Below are 15,263 nucleotides of genomic sequence, written 5' to 3' on the forward strand. Positions count from 1 at the left end.
TCTAGGGCAACATACACAGAGATGGTTGAAGTTTTTATTAGAAGTTTTGAGATATGGGACACAAAGTAGCAAGATTTGCTTTAGAAATAAGTTACAAGTCCTTGTATCTGATCATACATGTATCATATGCACTGGGTCACTGTCACCAGTTCTCAAGCGTGTTTTCTGATGTTCATTAATTTTTATCCCTCTTCTCTGTTCTTTCATCTCTCAAAAGTATCTCTAGTGCTGTTCATCCAGACATATTTCTTCACAATTCCATTGCAACTCATATTTTGTATATTAACAGAGAAACCAAGTAGTGGCTTGTAGGTTTCATTCTATAGACTTCTTGAGAAGACTGTTTAGGGACTCTGAAGAGAAAATTCAAGGAAATAATACTGGGTTAACAAAGAGTCTTATTTTTCTGTTTCCTTATACTTCTCCTCTCCCAGCCACCACCCCCACTCTCCCAAACAAATCGTGCTTCCAGGAATAGGCTTTTCTTTGGTTTTAGAAAACAGGCAGGTGTCACTGTTGTTGTGCTGTAACTTGAGGTGGCAGTGCTGAAAATGTGTCTAGTGATGGAGTTTGAGGAACACCTTGCTGATAAAACAGTGCATCCACACCCTTCTGTGCATCCTGTGTTTAATTAGACAAGTCACGGCTACTTCCTTGTGAAGTACTTACTACTGTATCAAACACATTTGTTGTCAAATGTTTCTTTTTTTAGTATTAAATGGTAATTGCATGCAGCTTTTGCCTCACCTTTATTGGTGTTTTTACTGAGACCTTTATAGAGGAAAAAAGGATGTAGATACATACATATATATGGAAATATGTACATATATATAAAGATAATAATTCCCTCTGAAATAATTCTGTACATGGAGACATCCTCACTAATGCTAATAAAAGTTTAAGGCAAGCTAAAATGATTTTTTGCAGATATTTTTTAATTAGAAAAACTTTCCATTTTTAAATTATATGTAATTCTGAAAATTCAGTTAAGCAAATCTCATTTGGTGCACATTTTGCTAGTAATAATGGGAAATTCTGAAAACTCATGCTGTTTCTACCTTAATAAAAAAATTATATTGTTAATTGGAAGGGAGAAGTGATAAGAAAATATAGTTAGTGAAAGGAAACAGTGACCTGTTATGAAAACGATCTGTCATTTGATATAATATTACTGTATTGTAAATCAGTATCTCACTTTTGCACATTGTGTCCTTAAATAAAAGCACGGTGTACTTCATTTCAGAGTTATTAACCACAGTGGGCATCTTAGAGGTTGGCTACTGATCACTTGCCTTTATTTATTAAATACAACTTAAGCTAATAAGGAAAAATACATTTTACTTTATAACTTTTTTGAAAGACTTGAATATTCTAACCTGCTGGCCTCTTCCTTTGTAATCTGTTTTGCTTGCACAGGTTGTGTACTGCGATCCTCCTCTTTGTGTACGTGCTCAATGACTTACAATTTGTAATAGCTGTTATGTTTCGCAGTATGTTGCCTGTAACTGTGATGTGATCTATTAATAATTATATTTGTTCACAATCACAAAGACAAGATATCAACATGTTTGTAAAGCTGTCTTGGAAAGATGACTTACACCTTTACCATGTTGTGATACTGGTAAATGCAGAGTGGTGTTGAGAAAAACATTGCTTGGGCAGATTTAATTTGAAGACATAGTACTGTGTAGTTAAAAGCAAGTATGTCTGCACAGTGTTTCAGCTTCTTTTCTTATACTCCTGTTTAGCAGAGCACACAGATACAAGAGTGAAGACTTGAAAAGGAAATGGATTTTTTTTATTTTCTGGTCAGACATGACATAAGTAAACATTTTGAAATAAAAATATCTAAATCCCCAAGCAGCTATTATTTTCTGAAGTCCCTCTGTTGCGATTTCATTTTTCCTTAATAGCTGTTGTTTCAGACTTCGCTTCTTGTAGGCTTCATTTTTATGAGGACACATGTTAGGTTTTCGATTGTGCTTCAGGGAAGGAAAAAGATGAACTCTTTGCAGGTAGAGGTGAATGAGTATTAGGAAAAATACTGTTTTCTAACCATAACTCTGCGTTTTTTACTATTATGTGGGGGCATTGTTGACTTAACATTGGCTGGTAGTGTCCATTCCCTGTGAGTCTGTGGTAATGTTTTGGCCCTGGCATTGTTCTCGTATTAATGCCCAACCATTCTTTGTATTTTCTACTGATGCGCATCTGTTACCTTGTGTAGCCATCCACCTGCGGTGGCTTTGGTCTGAAGCCATCACACTGAGTCTGTTACCCATTGAGTACATACTTTTGATTTCATTGGGAGTTAATTGTGTGACAGATGCACGTAAGTAGGGATCACAAAAAGTGTTTTGAGTGTGCATATGTAAGAGAGCGCTGAGTGAATATATTCAACTGTACACTCTTGCTTGGGACCTGCTGTCACTAGCTTGCTAGAAGGTGCTTGCAGAAGATAAAATCAGAGGTGTTCTCTATTAAAATTTCAGCGTGCTTGGATGACAAAAAAAAAAAATGCCTCGTTGCATCTTTCAGCCATTTTTCAGTGTCCGTTTCCAAAGAATAGTGAGAAAAACAGTAGATTGTGAAATGCAGTTTGAGTTTTCATTTGCAATGATGTTTATTAATGAACATGATGTATGTTAATGAATGCTGCATTCCTAGGACCTTTCCCGAGGTCTGTAGGAGCTGTTTGAGTGTACTGTATGCAGAAATGCTTTCCCATTCTGTTTCTGGAGAGCTTGCTTAGTACCTTCTCACTGAAGAGTCCTCTTTGTTTATGCAGCTTGCTCAGCCTCTCTGAGTGGGGCCTATTGCAAACTGTATCCATCTAAATTACTACTGTGGTGTTCCCTCCTCCTCAGAGCTGATGCTGATCTAGTCCCATGCAGAGCCGATGGAACTCGCTAATCCAGAAAAAAAAAAAAAAAAAACCAAAAAGGGTTAACTCTTTTGGTAGGTTGGCCTTTTGTCAGGTTACTGGCTCACCTCAGGGCCAAACATCAGACTGTCCCTGCTGGTCTGAAGGAGGCAGAGCGAGGGTTTGTGCCTACCATAGAGGGTGGCAAAACTGCAGCAACTCCCCTTCACTCACACTGGCTTAAACTTATAATGCTGTATGCCCTCAGTTACTTTGTGCCAGCTTTGGTAAATAATCATCCATAAGATACAGGAATTGTTTCATTGCTGGTAGGCTTTTCATCTGTCCATCCGTCTTCAGTTAGTGCTGCTGCTTTTAGGTTAATGTTGTGAAGTTTTATGAAGATAGCCATATATTCTCTGCCACTGGCATTTCGAGCTGTGCCTTCAAATGGTACATGATTGGTTTTGGTGTTTATGCATATTGAACTGAAAATACACATTATTAGAGTAGCTGATCAGCTGACCAGCCTGTTCATCAACCAGAAGATCTCTGGATTAGCGCTCTTTAAAAAAATCGACAGATATATGTCTGAATGAACAAGTTCTTTTCATAGTGTGTGTATCTTTACTACATGTTGCTACCTATTTCACTGTACTTTCAAAAGAGCTCAGCAATATCACAGCCCTAATGTTTATACTAGCTTTTAGTACATACTCAGTTCAGAAACTCTTGAAGTGTAGAGGGTATTGAGGTTTGGAGTTGACACTGCTCACAACTGTTACTGCATATAAAAAGCTGTTTTAAAAAAAATAAATAGCCAAACACCACAAACAAACAAACCTAAAACTGCCAGTTTGTTTATATCTTGACTTAACACTTTTTACATAATTTTGAAAGAATTTGAGTGTTGGTGAAATGTTTCCCTGGCACCTCTCAATGGGGAAGAAAGGATGTTTTACAGTCATTATAGTACTGGGTTTGAGCTTTGAGTTCAGCTCATCCTTATTTTAAGTGATATATTGAATCTTAATGTAACCTTAGTAAAGAGTAGTAGCAGAATACAGAGCTAGTCTTTGAAGTGTGTTTAGAGAATACTGGAGATGTACTGATTTAGCTGTAGAATTAAGATTGTGTTAAAGCATATGTGAAAACTTCATTTGGGTATCAATGTTTACAAAGGTTTAAAGAAATTTTAAAAGGAAAAAACAGTGCAACTTTCTGACTATTGATCAAAACTGATCTGATGTTTTCTAAGTACATATCTTGTCTTTCTCAACAACTGTTGGGTGTAATGAGAGGAAGAGATAGAAAATAGAACAATTAATGCACCATATGTACAAAACAAAAAAACCCAGTCTGTAGGTGTTATACTGAACAAGAATTTGTTTTAGTCCTGTCTGTCTTTTTTATGTAGATAGCTTTTACTCATTTGTATTTCATTTTGAAAAACTTGTACCCAGTAATGGATACTTGCTGTTTGTTGTTTTCTTTTAAGCTAAAAAATATATATATTAGGTCTTTTGTATCTTTTTGGAAACCCTTTTTTGCAGAAAATATTTTATGTTTCTGCACAGTTTAACCCTACACATGCATATGGGGTGATTTGAAATCCATCCATTATGAAGCATCCATTATGAAGCAACAAAATTACACTACATCTTAATGATTTGGGGTTGTTTCTTTTCTAGAAGAAATAAGCAGCTTCCCCTTCAAATCTTGCACTAGGACAGCAGCTGCAGATGAGAATGAGCTTCCATATTTAATACATTCTATTAACTTCACACATACAAACACACACTCGCTCACTCACGCACCCCGGTGTCACATTATAGGTGAACAGGCCCTAATTAAAAGCACACACCATCTGCCGGCGTGCGGCAGCAGGGTGGCACTCCATAACCATCGTGATTTCTGTGACTGAAATGTATTATTTATGAGCTCAAAGAGAAAATATGCTGCTTGGCCAGTGGAGGCTGCATTAGGAGCTGGATAGCACCATCTAATGGTACGGAGTGCTGCTGGCTGTTCATCTTTCCTCTTCTTCCTCTCCCCTCCTCAGTCTCCTCCCCCAGTATTTTTATTTTTCAACATCGTCTTTGGAGTGTTTTATGATCATGTTTCAGACAATTTTGTGTCTCATGTTTCACTTTTATACAAGACTGAAAATGGTTGTTGAAATATTACACTATTTGTGGTGTTTGCAGCAGCCTTTTTTTTCCTCCTTCCTGCACCACACATAGGGTTTTTACTTTCTGTAGTAAAAATGATACTGATGTGATGTGGTGACAGAGAAGTGGGACATTATCAAGAGAGCTGAGCAGGATCAGTTTACTGCCATTTCTCCTTCCCCTCCCAAGCATACGTGTAACAAAAGTATCTACTGTTGAGTCTGAAAAATTTATTTTAATATTGATATTGGCCCTGTTTTATATTGAGCAGTACACTACAGACTGCATAAAGGTTCTTTACTAGGTTGAAAAGAAAGGGGAGAGACTTGGAGATGGCTGTAGCTTTGAACCATCCTCTCTGAAAGCAGAGATCATAACCTCATCCTACTTGAAGAGATTATGTCCTGTTACTGCTTCTTAGTGGGGAAATGGATGAGGAAGTGTTGGGCTGAGGGGTGAAATATACTTTGTCAGGAGAGGAAGGGGGTGACAGGGAAGGAGCCCTTTTTGTTATGGTTGGTCCATCTGCCTTTGTTGATTGCTAGATAACAATCAGAACTAGTAATAACATACAATGGTGGTATAATGAGTGGTTGCTCAATGACCTTTAGGTTATGCAGAATAAGAATAGTTGCACTGATTCAAAGTAATTTGGAGGATGATTTTTTTGTTCTCAGGCATTTTGTTATGTTCTTAAGCTTTGCAGTATCCATTCTGGGCATCCAACAGTATGTTTACAGCAATAACAAACACTAAGGACTGGACTGATATGTGAAATATGAAATTTTTCTATAATAACTTCCAGTGAAACCACTTTTTTCAATTAAGGAATCTGGTCACTGTTTCAACTCAGGCAAGACAAGATATGTATAAAACTGGGCAAAACATATATGTGTGCGTGTATATTTATTTTTAAAGATCATCAAGTTTTAAAGAATGTTGAAATGTTATAAACTGTGGCACACCTATGAATAAATGTCATCTTATTGTTTGTGTTTAGAACGTATGCCATCAGAAGGATAAGAGATGCCTTCAGAGAAAACAAGAATATAAAGGATTCTGAAAAAATAGAAGAACTAGTGAATAAAGCCAAAGCAAACCTAGAGGTTATTCATCGGCAGGTATGTTTATTTCTCTCATTTTATCTAAGTTGTACACTCCTCAGTTAACTGTCTTATGCCACTACAGATAGAAAAAACCCAGATCCTTGCTCAAAACATCTCTGGATGAACAGTAGTTTTTTTATGTCTGAGTTAGAGAGGATGGGAAGCATCCATTTGTCCATGATGATTGCAATAGGGTATTTAGGGATGTTTGTTCCATTAACTGGAACAGGCCTTACTGATAAGGCTTATATGCCCTTCTTACTACTTCTGCTGTTTGTTTTACTATCTCTTCACTTGCTTCCCTGTTCTGCCCTCATTTTCCTTTGAATCTGTTTCCTCTAGCTCGTGTATTAGATTTCTTTCCTCATGCTTTCCTCCTTCCATTGTAGGTTTAGAAGAGTGTCTGTGACACTCCAAATAGACTTGCTTTCTGTTTGTTTTTCCCTACCTCCAGATACAGTGTTAGAACAGTAGCAGAATAAGAAAATCCAAAAGTGAATTAAGTAAATGCTGGCTAAATGTGTCCAAGCAGGGTGATAGATTTTTCTCTGCAAAAAGTTGAGTCACTTGCAATATTTTTCTCTGACCTTGTCTGAGTAGCATTTATAGGATCTCTGTTCCTTCCACTGGGTACCATATTATTTAGACATGAATTATACTTCGTTGAACTTTAGATACTTTGTTATTTCTCATACATACCCACTGTCTTATGTAGAGTGACCATGGGAAATTTGAAGAAAGCAAGCTTCTACTCCTGAACTCTCTAAGGGCACTTGCAATGCTTAAGCTGTGCTTCCTTGCAAAATCTGCACTTAGTGACACTGGTCAGAGCTCAACAGTACTTTTATTAAATACCAGATGAATATGTGCACCTCTTCCTCCATGGTCTGTTTTTAAAATGAGTCTTTTGACAACCACCAGGTCAGTTAGCTGAATTCTTATTTCAGTAGGAAGCTGGGCCCTTTGATTCGGCCATTAAGTATGAATATTTTGGTGCAAGTTAAATTATTTCTTTGGAATTTCTTCTCTGAGGAGCAGGTGTTGTTTTGTGCTACCATAGCTTTGCTATCTTTTTTTAAACCAAAACACTGCTATTTTTGTATTTTAAAAGTGTTTCTCGAAGAAGCAATTCAGATTGGATTGATTCAATGCAATTATATTTAAATGTTGGGATGTTTTTTCTCATACCTGTAGGTGATGAGTAGCATTTTCAGCTCTTCTTTTTGAGGTTTTCTGTTGGAGAGCTTTGATATCCAATATTCTCCAGGGAAGTATTAGAGGCTGGAGAAGACAGTGAAGGAGGGGGTGTCGCAGGAGAAGTCAGAGATCACTCAGATCAGAGCTAGGAGTTAGTTTATTGAGTTCTAATCAGTAAATTTAGGTATGTAAAATATTTAATAAGTACAGATGGATTGGTGGTTAATACTCTCCTATTTACTGCACTTAAAGTTAGTGTGGGATACAAAGATTATCAGTTAAGCTTACTATACATATATTAAATGTTACATGCATGCAAAAAGTGTCACTTACCAACCCATCGATGCCTGGTGTCAGGTAAGGGATCTCTCAGCCTCGAGGGGTAACCTTGAGAGGCATCCCTACTCAAGGGGAGATCGCCATGGGGCCAGCTACTATGGAGGGAGACCCTGATGACTGCAGATATTTATAACATGAAGTGGTGGATTTGTAGTCAGATTTTCTGCTGTGTTAATGCAGTTTCAGCTGCTTATAAGCCCAGTCTCCAGCCAAACCATTTTTGGGGGTGGGGGTTTGGTGCTAAGTTCTCACTGGTAGCTTCCCTCAACAGGATTAACTTGAGTTAGGCCTACTTGCTGAGCATCTGCCTGGACCAAAGTTCAGTTAGTTCAAACAGGAGGAATGCATCCGTCACAGCAAGAGATAAGAACTCACAGGGTCAGATTCTGCCACTTACAGAAATCTGTATCAAAGTAGTAACAATTTGTGGATGTGGCGTCTCCCATAGTAAAATGCTACAGCAAATCTCTTCTAGACTGTGACTAAGATAAATTCCTGTCAGCATGTCAGAGAATGCTCTGTGATGGTTGTAGGTAAGAATGTAAACATTATATTTTTGATAAATCAGGAAAACATTAGTGAGGCTACCACAGTAACTGTTTTGCCATGAAATGTATGACTGAAGTGTACTGAATTTATTTTTGTTTTAAAATATCTAAACTGCTACCTACTTGGCATAACTCTTTTATAATAGCAAGTACTTCTTTTTTCTGAAAATATTTCAATTTCAACATATCAAAGCACTTGAAATAGGTGGGAAATACTGTTCCTGCTTTATAGGTATGTATCTGGGTGATGAGGATGCTGATTTACAGTACTTCTAATATTCGGGGTACCCTGACTTGATGTGGGTAGGATTTGGCTCTCGCTGGTTCTATGAGCCTAAATAGTAAACAGCAGTTCTAAATCAGATAGTGGGTAAGTCTTGCTAAAATAAAAGCTTTCCAGCTTTTCTTTTGACAAAGCATGGTTCTACTGACTCATCTGAGCCATAATGGATCAGGGACAGATTTTAAAATAAAACTCTCCAGTCTGACTCCTGTGAACAGCCAGATTGTCTTGTTACTATAGACCCTGAAAAAAGGTACCATTTCTCTAAAACAGACTCTTGATAGGGTGGACTCTTCTTTCTAGGGTATGGGTCTTGTCTTGCACCTTTCTGTGAGGTTTTTTTAGACTAAAGATTATCCCTCAGCATCAGATAGGTCTTTTCAGCTGCCTTGGAAAGAGAGGAAGAGCAGGCAGGCTTGGTTAATCTGACTGGTATACCCACTGTACTTTGTAAAGGAGTAGTTGGGCTTAAGGACATTTTGTGTTCTCTGATTGCTAGTGAACATTTTGATCATATGTAAACTTATACATGTGCCTGTACATACACAAGTATTTTTAACAAGCCTGTATGTGAACAATAGGTAACTCTTTCATATACCGGCCTGTATTTTGCACTGGTAAAAATGTTGTGCATTTAACACTTCATTCAAGAAAATGACAGCAACAAAAGGTTAGACAAGATTTGTTATTTTCTCTTAGCCTGGATTCTGCTTTTTTCATTACACCAGCAGAACCATTTTAATATGCTACTTGTTTGTTCCATTTTGCTACTTTGTAGTAATGGCAAAGAAATTTTATAAGAAATCTTTCTTGACTCAAGATTGAGAAAAGTCATTGAGAGCCACATTTTGCTCTACCACATAATACATAAATCTTCCTTTAAAATGTTTTATATGTAGGTGTGAATTTTTCAGCCGGGAAGACGTTCAGAAGCAAAAAGGGCATGTAGGGTTCTAGTTCCCTGGAATAGCATCACTTGAATTTTCAGATTATTAAAATCTCTCCATGTATGTTTTAGTTTTGCAAACACAGAAAACTAGTGCCTAATACAAATATCTTGAATATATTATCAATATATCAAACTGTTGTCAAGCAAATGACATTACCTCTCTTTTTGTTAGGTGTTTGTTACTTGGAGGATATCTTTGTCACTGGGACATACCAGAATAATGCAGAACAGCCTCAGTTATTGCTAAATCTGCAGCGTTTTGCTTATTTGCTTGTTGTTTCAAATCTCAGCTATTTAAGGGGTTTCTCCCACATGCGAAACCAATATGCTAATGCTAAAGTTGTTTTAAATTGGATCACAATTTGGCATTGTTCCATGTAAGAATTTCAGGAAAAATAGACTTGAAAAGTAAGGAATATTAAAGAGTCTGACACAACTTTCTATTTTTAACACTGCTAAACCAGTGAAACTTACATTGAAATATCTCTTCTGTGTCACACTTCTAGAAATTTTCCAAAGTATAATCATGCTGCATTCAGTTTTGGAAGGGTGTATGTATTTATCTTATATGTTTGCAGGGGTAACAGACAGTAACTCACACAGTAACATAATAGGCAATGGAACTTTCCATAACAGAAAATAATCTGGTAAAAGAAAATTTGTTTATCAAGCTAATTTTTTGACACATGAGTCCCTGCAAGACTTGATGCTTGGGTGCTAAGGATTATTTTTTTCTGAGTCATTCCCCCCTGCCCAAGAAAAAAAAGCTTTTCTAAAACATTGAGAACTGTTGTTCTTTGCAGAATTCCTGTTATGTTTCAGCATCAGCTCACTTAGCTGTAGAGCAAGAGATGAATGTTGGAAAAATAGCAACACTGTCTTAAAAGCTTAAGCTTTTCATCAGGACTATTAAAAACCTTAGCATCTAAATTCATATCAATATTTACTTGCTGTCAAATTTAATCATGCTCTGTGAAAAAAAAAAAATCATTCTTGCTCCCTGTTTAATTGAAGATCTAACTAATGAAGTCATCTGACATTATTAAGACCTTATATTTAAAACTAACCAAGCATAATATAAAGTGCTTTTATTTTTAAATGCAGAAGCAATGAAGCAAACATGAGATCTAGCGTACGTTTTTTTGCTAAGTTGGGATTTATTATGATGTAGCACATCTTGGTATTGCTGACTTCTTCATAGCGTGTCGATAGAAATTAAATAATATCCCACTTCGCTGACAATTTGTTGTTACTTTAAAATCAAATTTATATTCACTTTACATTCTAATTTATGGTTTAGTCATCAAAGTGACCATTGAAGTGTAAGGTTCATAAATAACTATTTGAATCAGCCTAGTGGGAAATGTGAAATAGTGACAGATTACTGTCATTTTGTTCATGTCAGTCACTGTACAATTTGCTTGAATGTTATAAAAGTAGCTTTATAAAGCTGAAAAGCATGGAGGAACATTAATCTCTGCCTTAGTCCTCCTCTGCTTGTTATTGGTTTCGATTTAAAAATAGTCTAGATAAAGGAAGGAACAACTCTGATTCTTTTCTCAACGATGTTTGTGAAGATTTTTTGTGTGTGTGTTTACTGTGTAAACAGCACAATTTGTGGTATCTTCCCTGTAAAGAAGGGCATTGTGAGAAGTGTATTGTCACAAATAAGTTTGAAATAGAAAGTTTTTAAAAGTTTTGAGGCTGTCTTGAGGTCCTTTGAGGGTTATTGTAACAGCCATTTCCCTGCTATGCTAATATGGAATTCATTTGTGAGTTTCCATCTCTACTGAAATATGTTATCAGTAGGAGAATTTGCCCTGAAATGTTACTGCTGTTGCTGAGAGTCAAGATTTATAGAAGCCACTTTGAAGATAGGAAAATACTGAGGGTTTTGAAGTATTTGCTAGTTTTCTTTGTGACATGCTGTCTCAAGTTTTGAACTGAAAATATAAAAGTGAAATTCAAAAACTATATTAGATCTATGTGTTCTGATTAAATTCTTGTTTTAATTTATTAGGACATCTTGTTCTTACATCTTCCTCCACAGTACTTCCTCTTCAGTTTTAAATTGTAGCTGAAAACTACCAGTCATCTTGTTGTCCAGCTAAGAAGGATTATTTAGGTTTTCCTGTCAGCTCTGAAGGCTTTAGTATCAATTGTACTGGTTTTGACATCATGCAAATACAGTACTCTTCAGTAAAACAGTTTTGATATTTCATAGCCTTTGTTTCTCCCTTTAAATAATCCAAACTGATGAGACCCATGGTTTGCACAGACCTTTAGCTGGGAGACAAGAGATGCACCATGAGCAGTTAGACAGTCAGGACATGTGGATCTGCTTCCTTTACAGCTGTCTGGTCATTGGTGTTTTCTAGGGGAACTTTTCTGAGTTTGAGTTGTTCTTCCTCAGGCTTGACCTCTCTTACTGTTCCCTTCAGATGTGTAGAAGAATAAAAGGCATGTGGTTTTAAAGTATGAGAACTCTATTTAAAAAGTTCCACTGATAATGATAAATATTGGATACTTGCAGCATTTTTCCTGTTTGCAGCATGTTGTAAGTACACTCTAATCCTTGCAATATTCATTGATTATAGTAACTTTAGCTCCGTTTCTTTTAATGAAATGCTTCATGACTGTGCCTTGATAAAAGCCCATGTCATACTTAGTGTGAGATTTCAGTCTCATATTCTTGTGTTTCTCCCTATTTGCCACTTCCAGTAAAAATGATTAGTACCGTCATCTTTTGAAATTTGTGTAAAATACGAACAGTTGAACAGTTCTTCTGGATATTTATTTTTTTTAGCAAACCAAGTTGCCAGTGCAACTGTGTGTAGCCAAGTACTGCACCTTCTCGAGGCATTCATTAGCAGTATCTCCTCTTAGCAATACCATAGATTCAGGTAACAGTTGAATGGAAGTGGAAATGATACTGAATGAATGTACTAATATAGCACTCTTAATATTATGAACTGGTAATAATATAGCCACAGTATAAGGAAACATATCTCTGCTAATCAAAATAGCATAAATATTAAACCATGTTTAGTAAATATTAGTAAGACAAGCCATTTTAGTTATTGTTCCTCTGAAAAGCAGAAGGTAGAAGTACCATAGTTAACTGCACCTGCTTTGAATTTTATCAAATACTCCCGTTGTCTTCCGTAGTTCAGTTCTAGTAATCTTGTGATTGATTTGCAGCAATAGCAGGTAAATTTGTACATTTCAAGGTGTATATATTCCTGGACTGAAAGCATATTGTTGAGCATTCAGGGGACTGGTACCAATTTACACAGTTGTGAGTGACATTGGAATTGACTGTCTCAAGGAACTTCTCAACCTTCAAGAAATATTTTGTGTGTCTGAAGATACATGTGTTTATACTGCAAAGCACTGTAGGCTGGATGCCCTTAGCAGGAGAGGGTTCATTATGAAAATTCTTATTAGTAGTTTTAGCTTCAGGCTACAAGTCATATTTCTGTCTAATTTTTATGAATATGTAAGAAAGTTGCAAAGTACGGTATAATGTATTTGATTATGTTAGCAGCAGTTTTGAAGCCAAGAGGAAAGAATAGCTGGAAAAGCTCTTTAAGCACTCTGAGAACAGGGTGCAGCACCCACACTACTCTTCAGGAATGTATATGATATTGGCAAGTCACATTTTCCTGCTGGCAGCCAGTTATGCTGGAGCTCTGATATGGTTTTCTCTTATCAAGTTTGTCACTGCAATGAAGTTTTAAAATCACAGGTTAATTTACTGCTTTTCTTGAGAAGCTCCTTGAATTTTATTTAATTTTTTCCTTTCAGCTTCACAATGGCAAAAACCTATTTTTCTACAAAAATTTATAGACTTACAGTTATTATCTAAGAAGAGTATCCTTGGAAGTTTGCTGCTTTTTTACAGTTGCTACGTATTACAGTTGCACCTACGTGTTCCAACCAGAATAGAGACAACGTTATGCACAAAAAGAACTATTTCTACCTCTCAAGCCATTTAGTTGTTAAAGCAAGTATAGATGCAGGAAAGAGTTTTCAAATGCATCATTCACAGAAGAGCAGGAGATGAATGGCATAATCAAACATGGACAAAGGTCCTATTAAAAGTTTTATCAAATCACTGCATGCTGTCAGCTTTTGAAGGTAATAAGGCATCTATACACTTCTAAATGCTTGCAATGGCATCTAGAATTTAGCAAATGGTTGGCATGACCCTCTTGCACTTCTCTTGCTCCTAGCCTGTTGCAATACTGGTAGTCAATTTTTAATTGCTTTAGTAGATCATGAGTTCTCACTTGATTCGTTCTCTACATGCTTTTACTGAAATTATGCTGGAAGCTTGTGGCAAAGCCAAACATTGAATTTAAATCAGCTGACTTTGATTTTTAGAAAGCACTGGGGGGATTTTTGTGTGGATTTTTTTTTTACATTCCAAAGCTCTTTGGGGTGACATTTTTAGGTATTTTTTTTCCTCAGAGTCATTTAAGTCCTGTTTGTTATGTTCAAGTTGCACTTTCTGTGTGATTTGAAAATGTAACTCAATAAATATACATTTGTATATTTCTTCTTTTTTAATAGTAGCCTACAAGGAATAATATGATTACGAAAGCAACAGAAATCCTTAACATATGTTAAGTTTCAATGCTTTTTACTTGGAAAGAGGCACAGAGAGAGGTGGAGGAAGGTGTAACCTAGGATGGATAAATACCTGTCTTTTAGTAAATAAGAGAAAGCTTGAAATTGAAATTGAAATGGGAAGTCATTAAATTCAGAGCTATACTGGTTTTGTATTCCAGTATGAGAGTAAATTCATTTTAGCTCTGGTAAATATCCATAAGGTTTTGGGCAGGGGAAAAGGGAGAAGGAACAAAGAAAAAGGTGTAATAGAAGTGGATTTTAAAAGGGTTTGGTAATTTTGAACAGAAACCCAGGTGAATCAGAACTTGGTCTGTGGCAGGACATGTTAGCAGTGAGGTCCACTTTGGCCAGCGTCTTCAAATAGCTTTTTCATCTTGGCATGTAGGACAGCTTTGGAGATATGTAATATTGTAACAGATGCCAAAATCCCAGTGCTGCCGTATCAGCTCAATTTCTAGCATCTGAATGTGCAGGAAGTATAACAGACATTTTATGTGTCTTCAGGTGGCATGGCTCTCCAGGTTACACCTGTGTGAGACTCCAGAGCAGTGTTACTCTTTAGGCTTTCATTTAACTCCCTGATGGAGAGCGAGATTGTATTTTCACAACTGATTTGCTGCTGTTTGCCCTGCTGACTAGATTACAAGTGGCAGGTTCTGCTTCAATATCAAATACCAAAGTAGATCCTGCATTGAAAGTAACCTTTAGGCTACAAGCAAAGGCAGTTCAGAGGTAGAATTGTTTATTTGATCTAAGAGCCCTAGTGTAAACCACAGCATTTGATGTATGCAGTAGCCTTTCCTAAAAAAAAATGATGAGTGTTGGCAGCTGCTTTTAAAATAATTATCTGGCATAAAGAGCTGTCATTATTTTTGTTACATGTATTTAGTGGCTAGTCCGGTGAGGTTGGGGCCTTATCATAAATAATAAGTAGTTATATAATGCATCCAGAGCTCTGAGCATCTGACGTTATGCACAGAGGAGGGCTGTCTGAAGGACAGGAAAAGGACTTACTTTCTAGTGAGCAGTTTGGCACAGCAGTATGTCACATCTGATCAAGTAAATGCTAGGTGTAAACTTCCACATGGAAAAGAGTAAGTTTCATTAGCCTGGCTGGTTAGTAGCTTTCTGAAACCATTAGCAGCACTGATTGAACCAGTCTGTACTGAAGA

The 15,263-nt window shown here is 36.7% G+C and overlaps 1 protein-coding gene across 10 annotated transcripts in view; it reads left to right on the forward strand.

Moving 5' to 3' along the window:
- LYRM4 (LYR motif containing 4) overlaps window positions 1–15,263 on the forward strand; it is a 105,072-nt gene that overhangs the window by 16,530 nt on the left and 73,279 nt on the right. For all 10 annotated transcript variants that reach the window (XM_074872651.1, XM_074872669.1, XM_074872697.1 and 7 more), the window contains exon 2: window positions 6,035–6,155. In XM_074872651.1, the coding sequence (XP_074728752.1) occupies window positions 6,035–6,155 (121 nt within the window). The remainder of the gene's footprint in view (window positions 1–6,034; window positions 6,156–15,263) is intronic.

The sequence above is a fragment of the Strix uralensis genome, chromosome 1 (genome assembly GCF_047716275.1).
Source record: "Strix uralensis isolate ZFMK-TIS-50842 chromosome 1, bStrUra1, whole genome shotgun sequence".
Classification (NCBI taxonomy): domain Eukaryota; kingdom Metazoa; phylum Chordata; class Aves; order Strigiformes; family Strigidae; genus Strix; species Strix uralensis.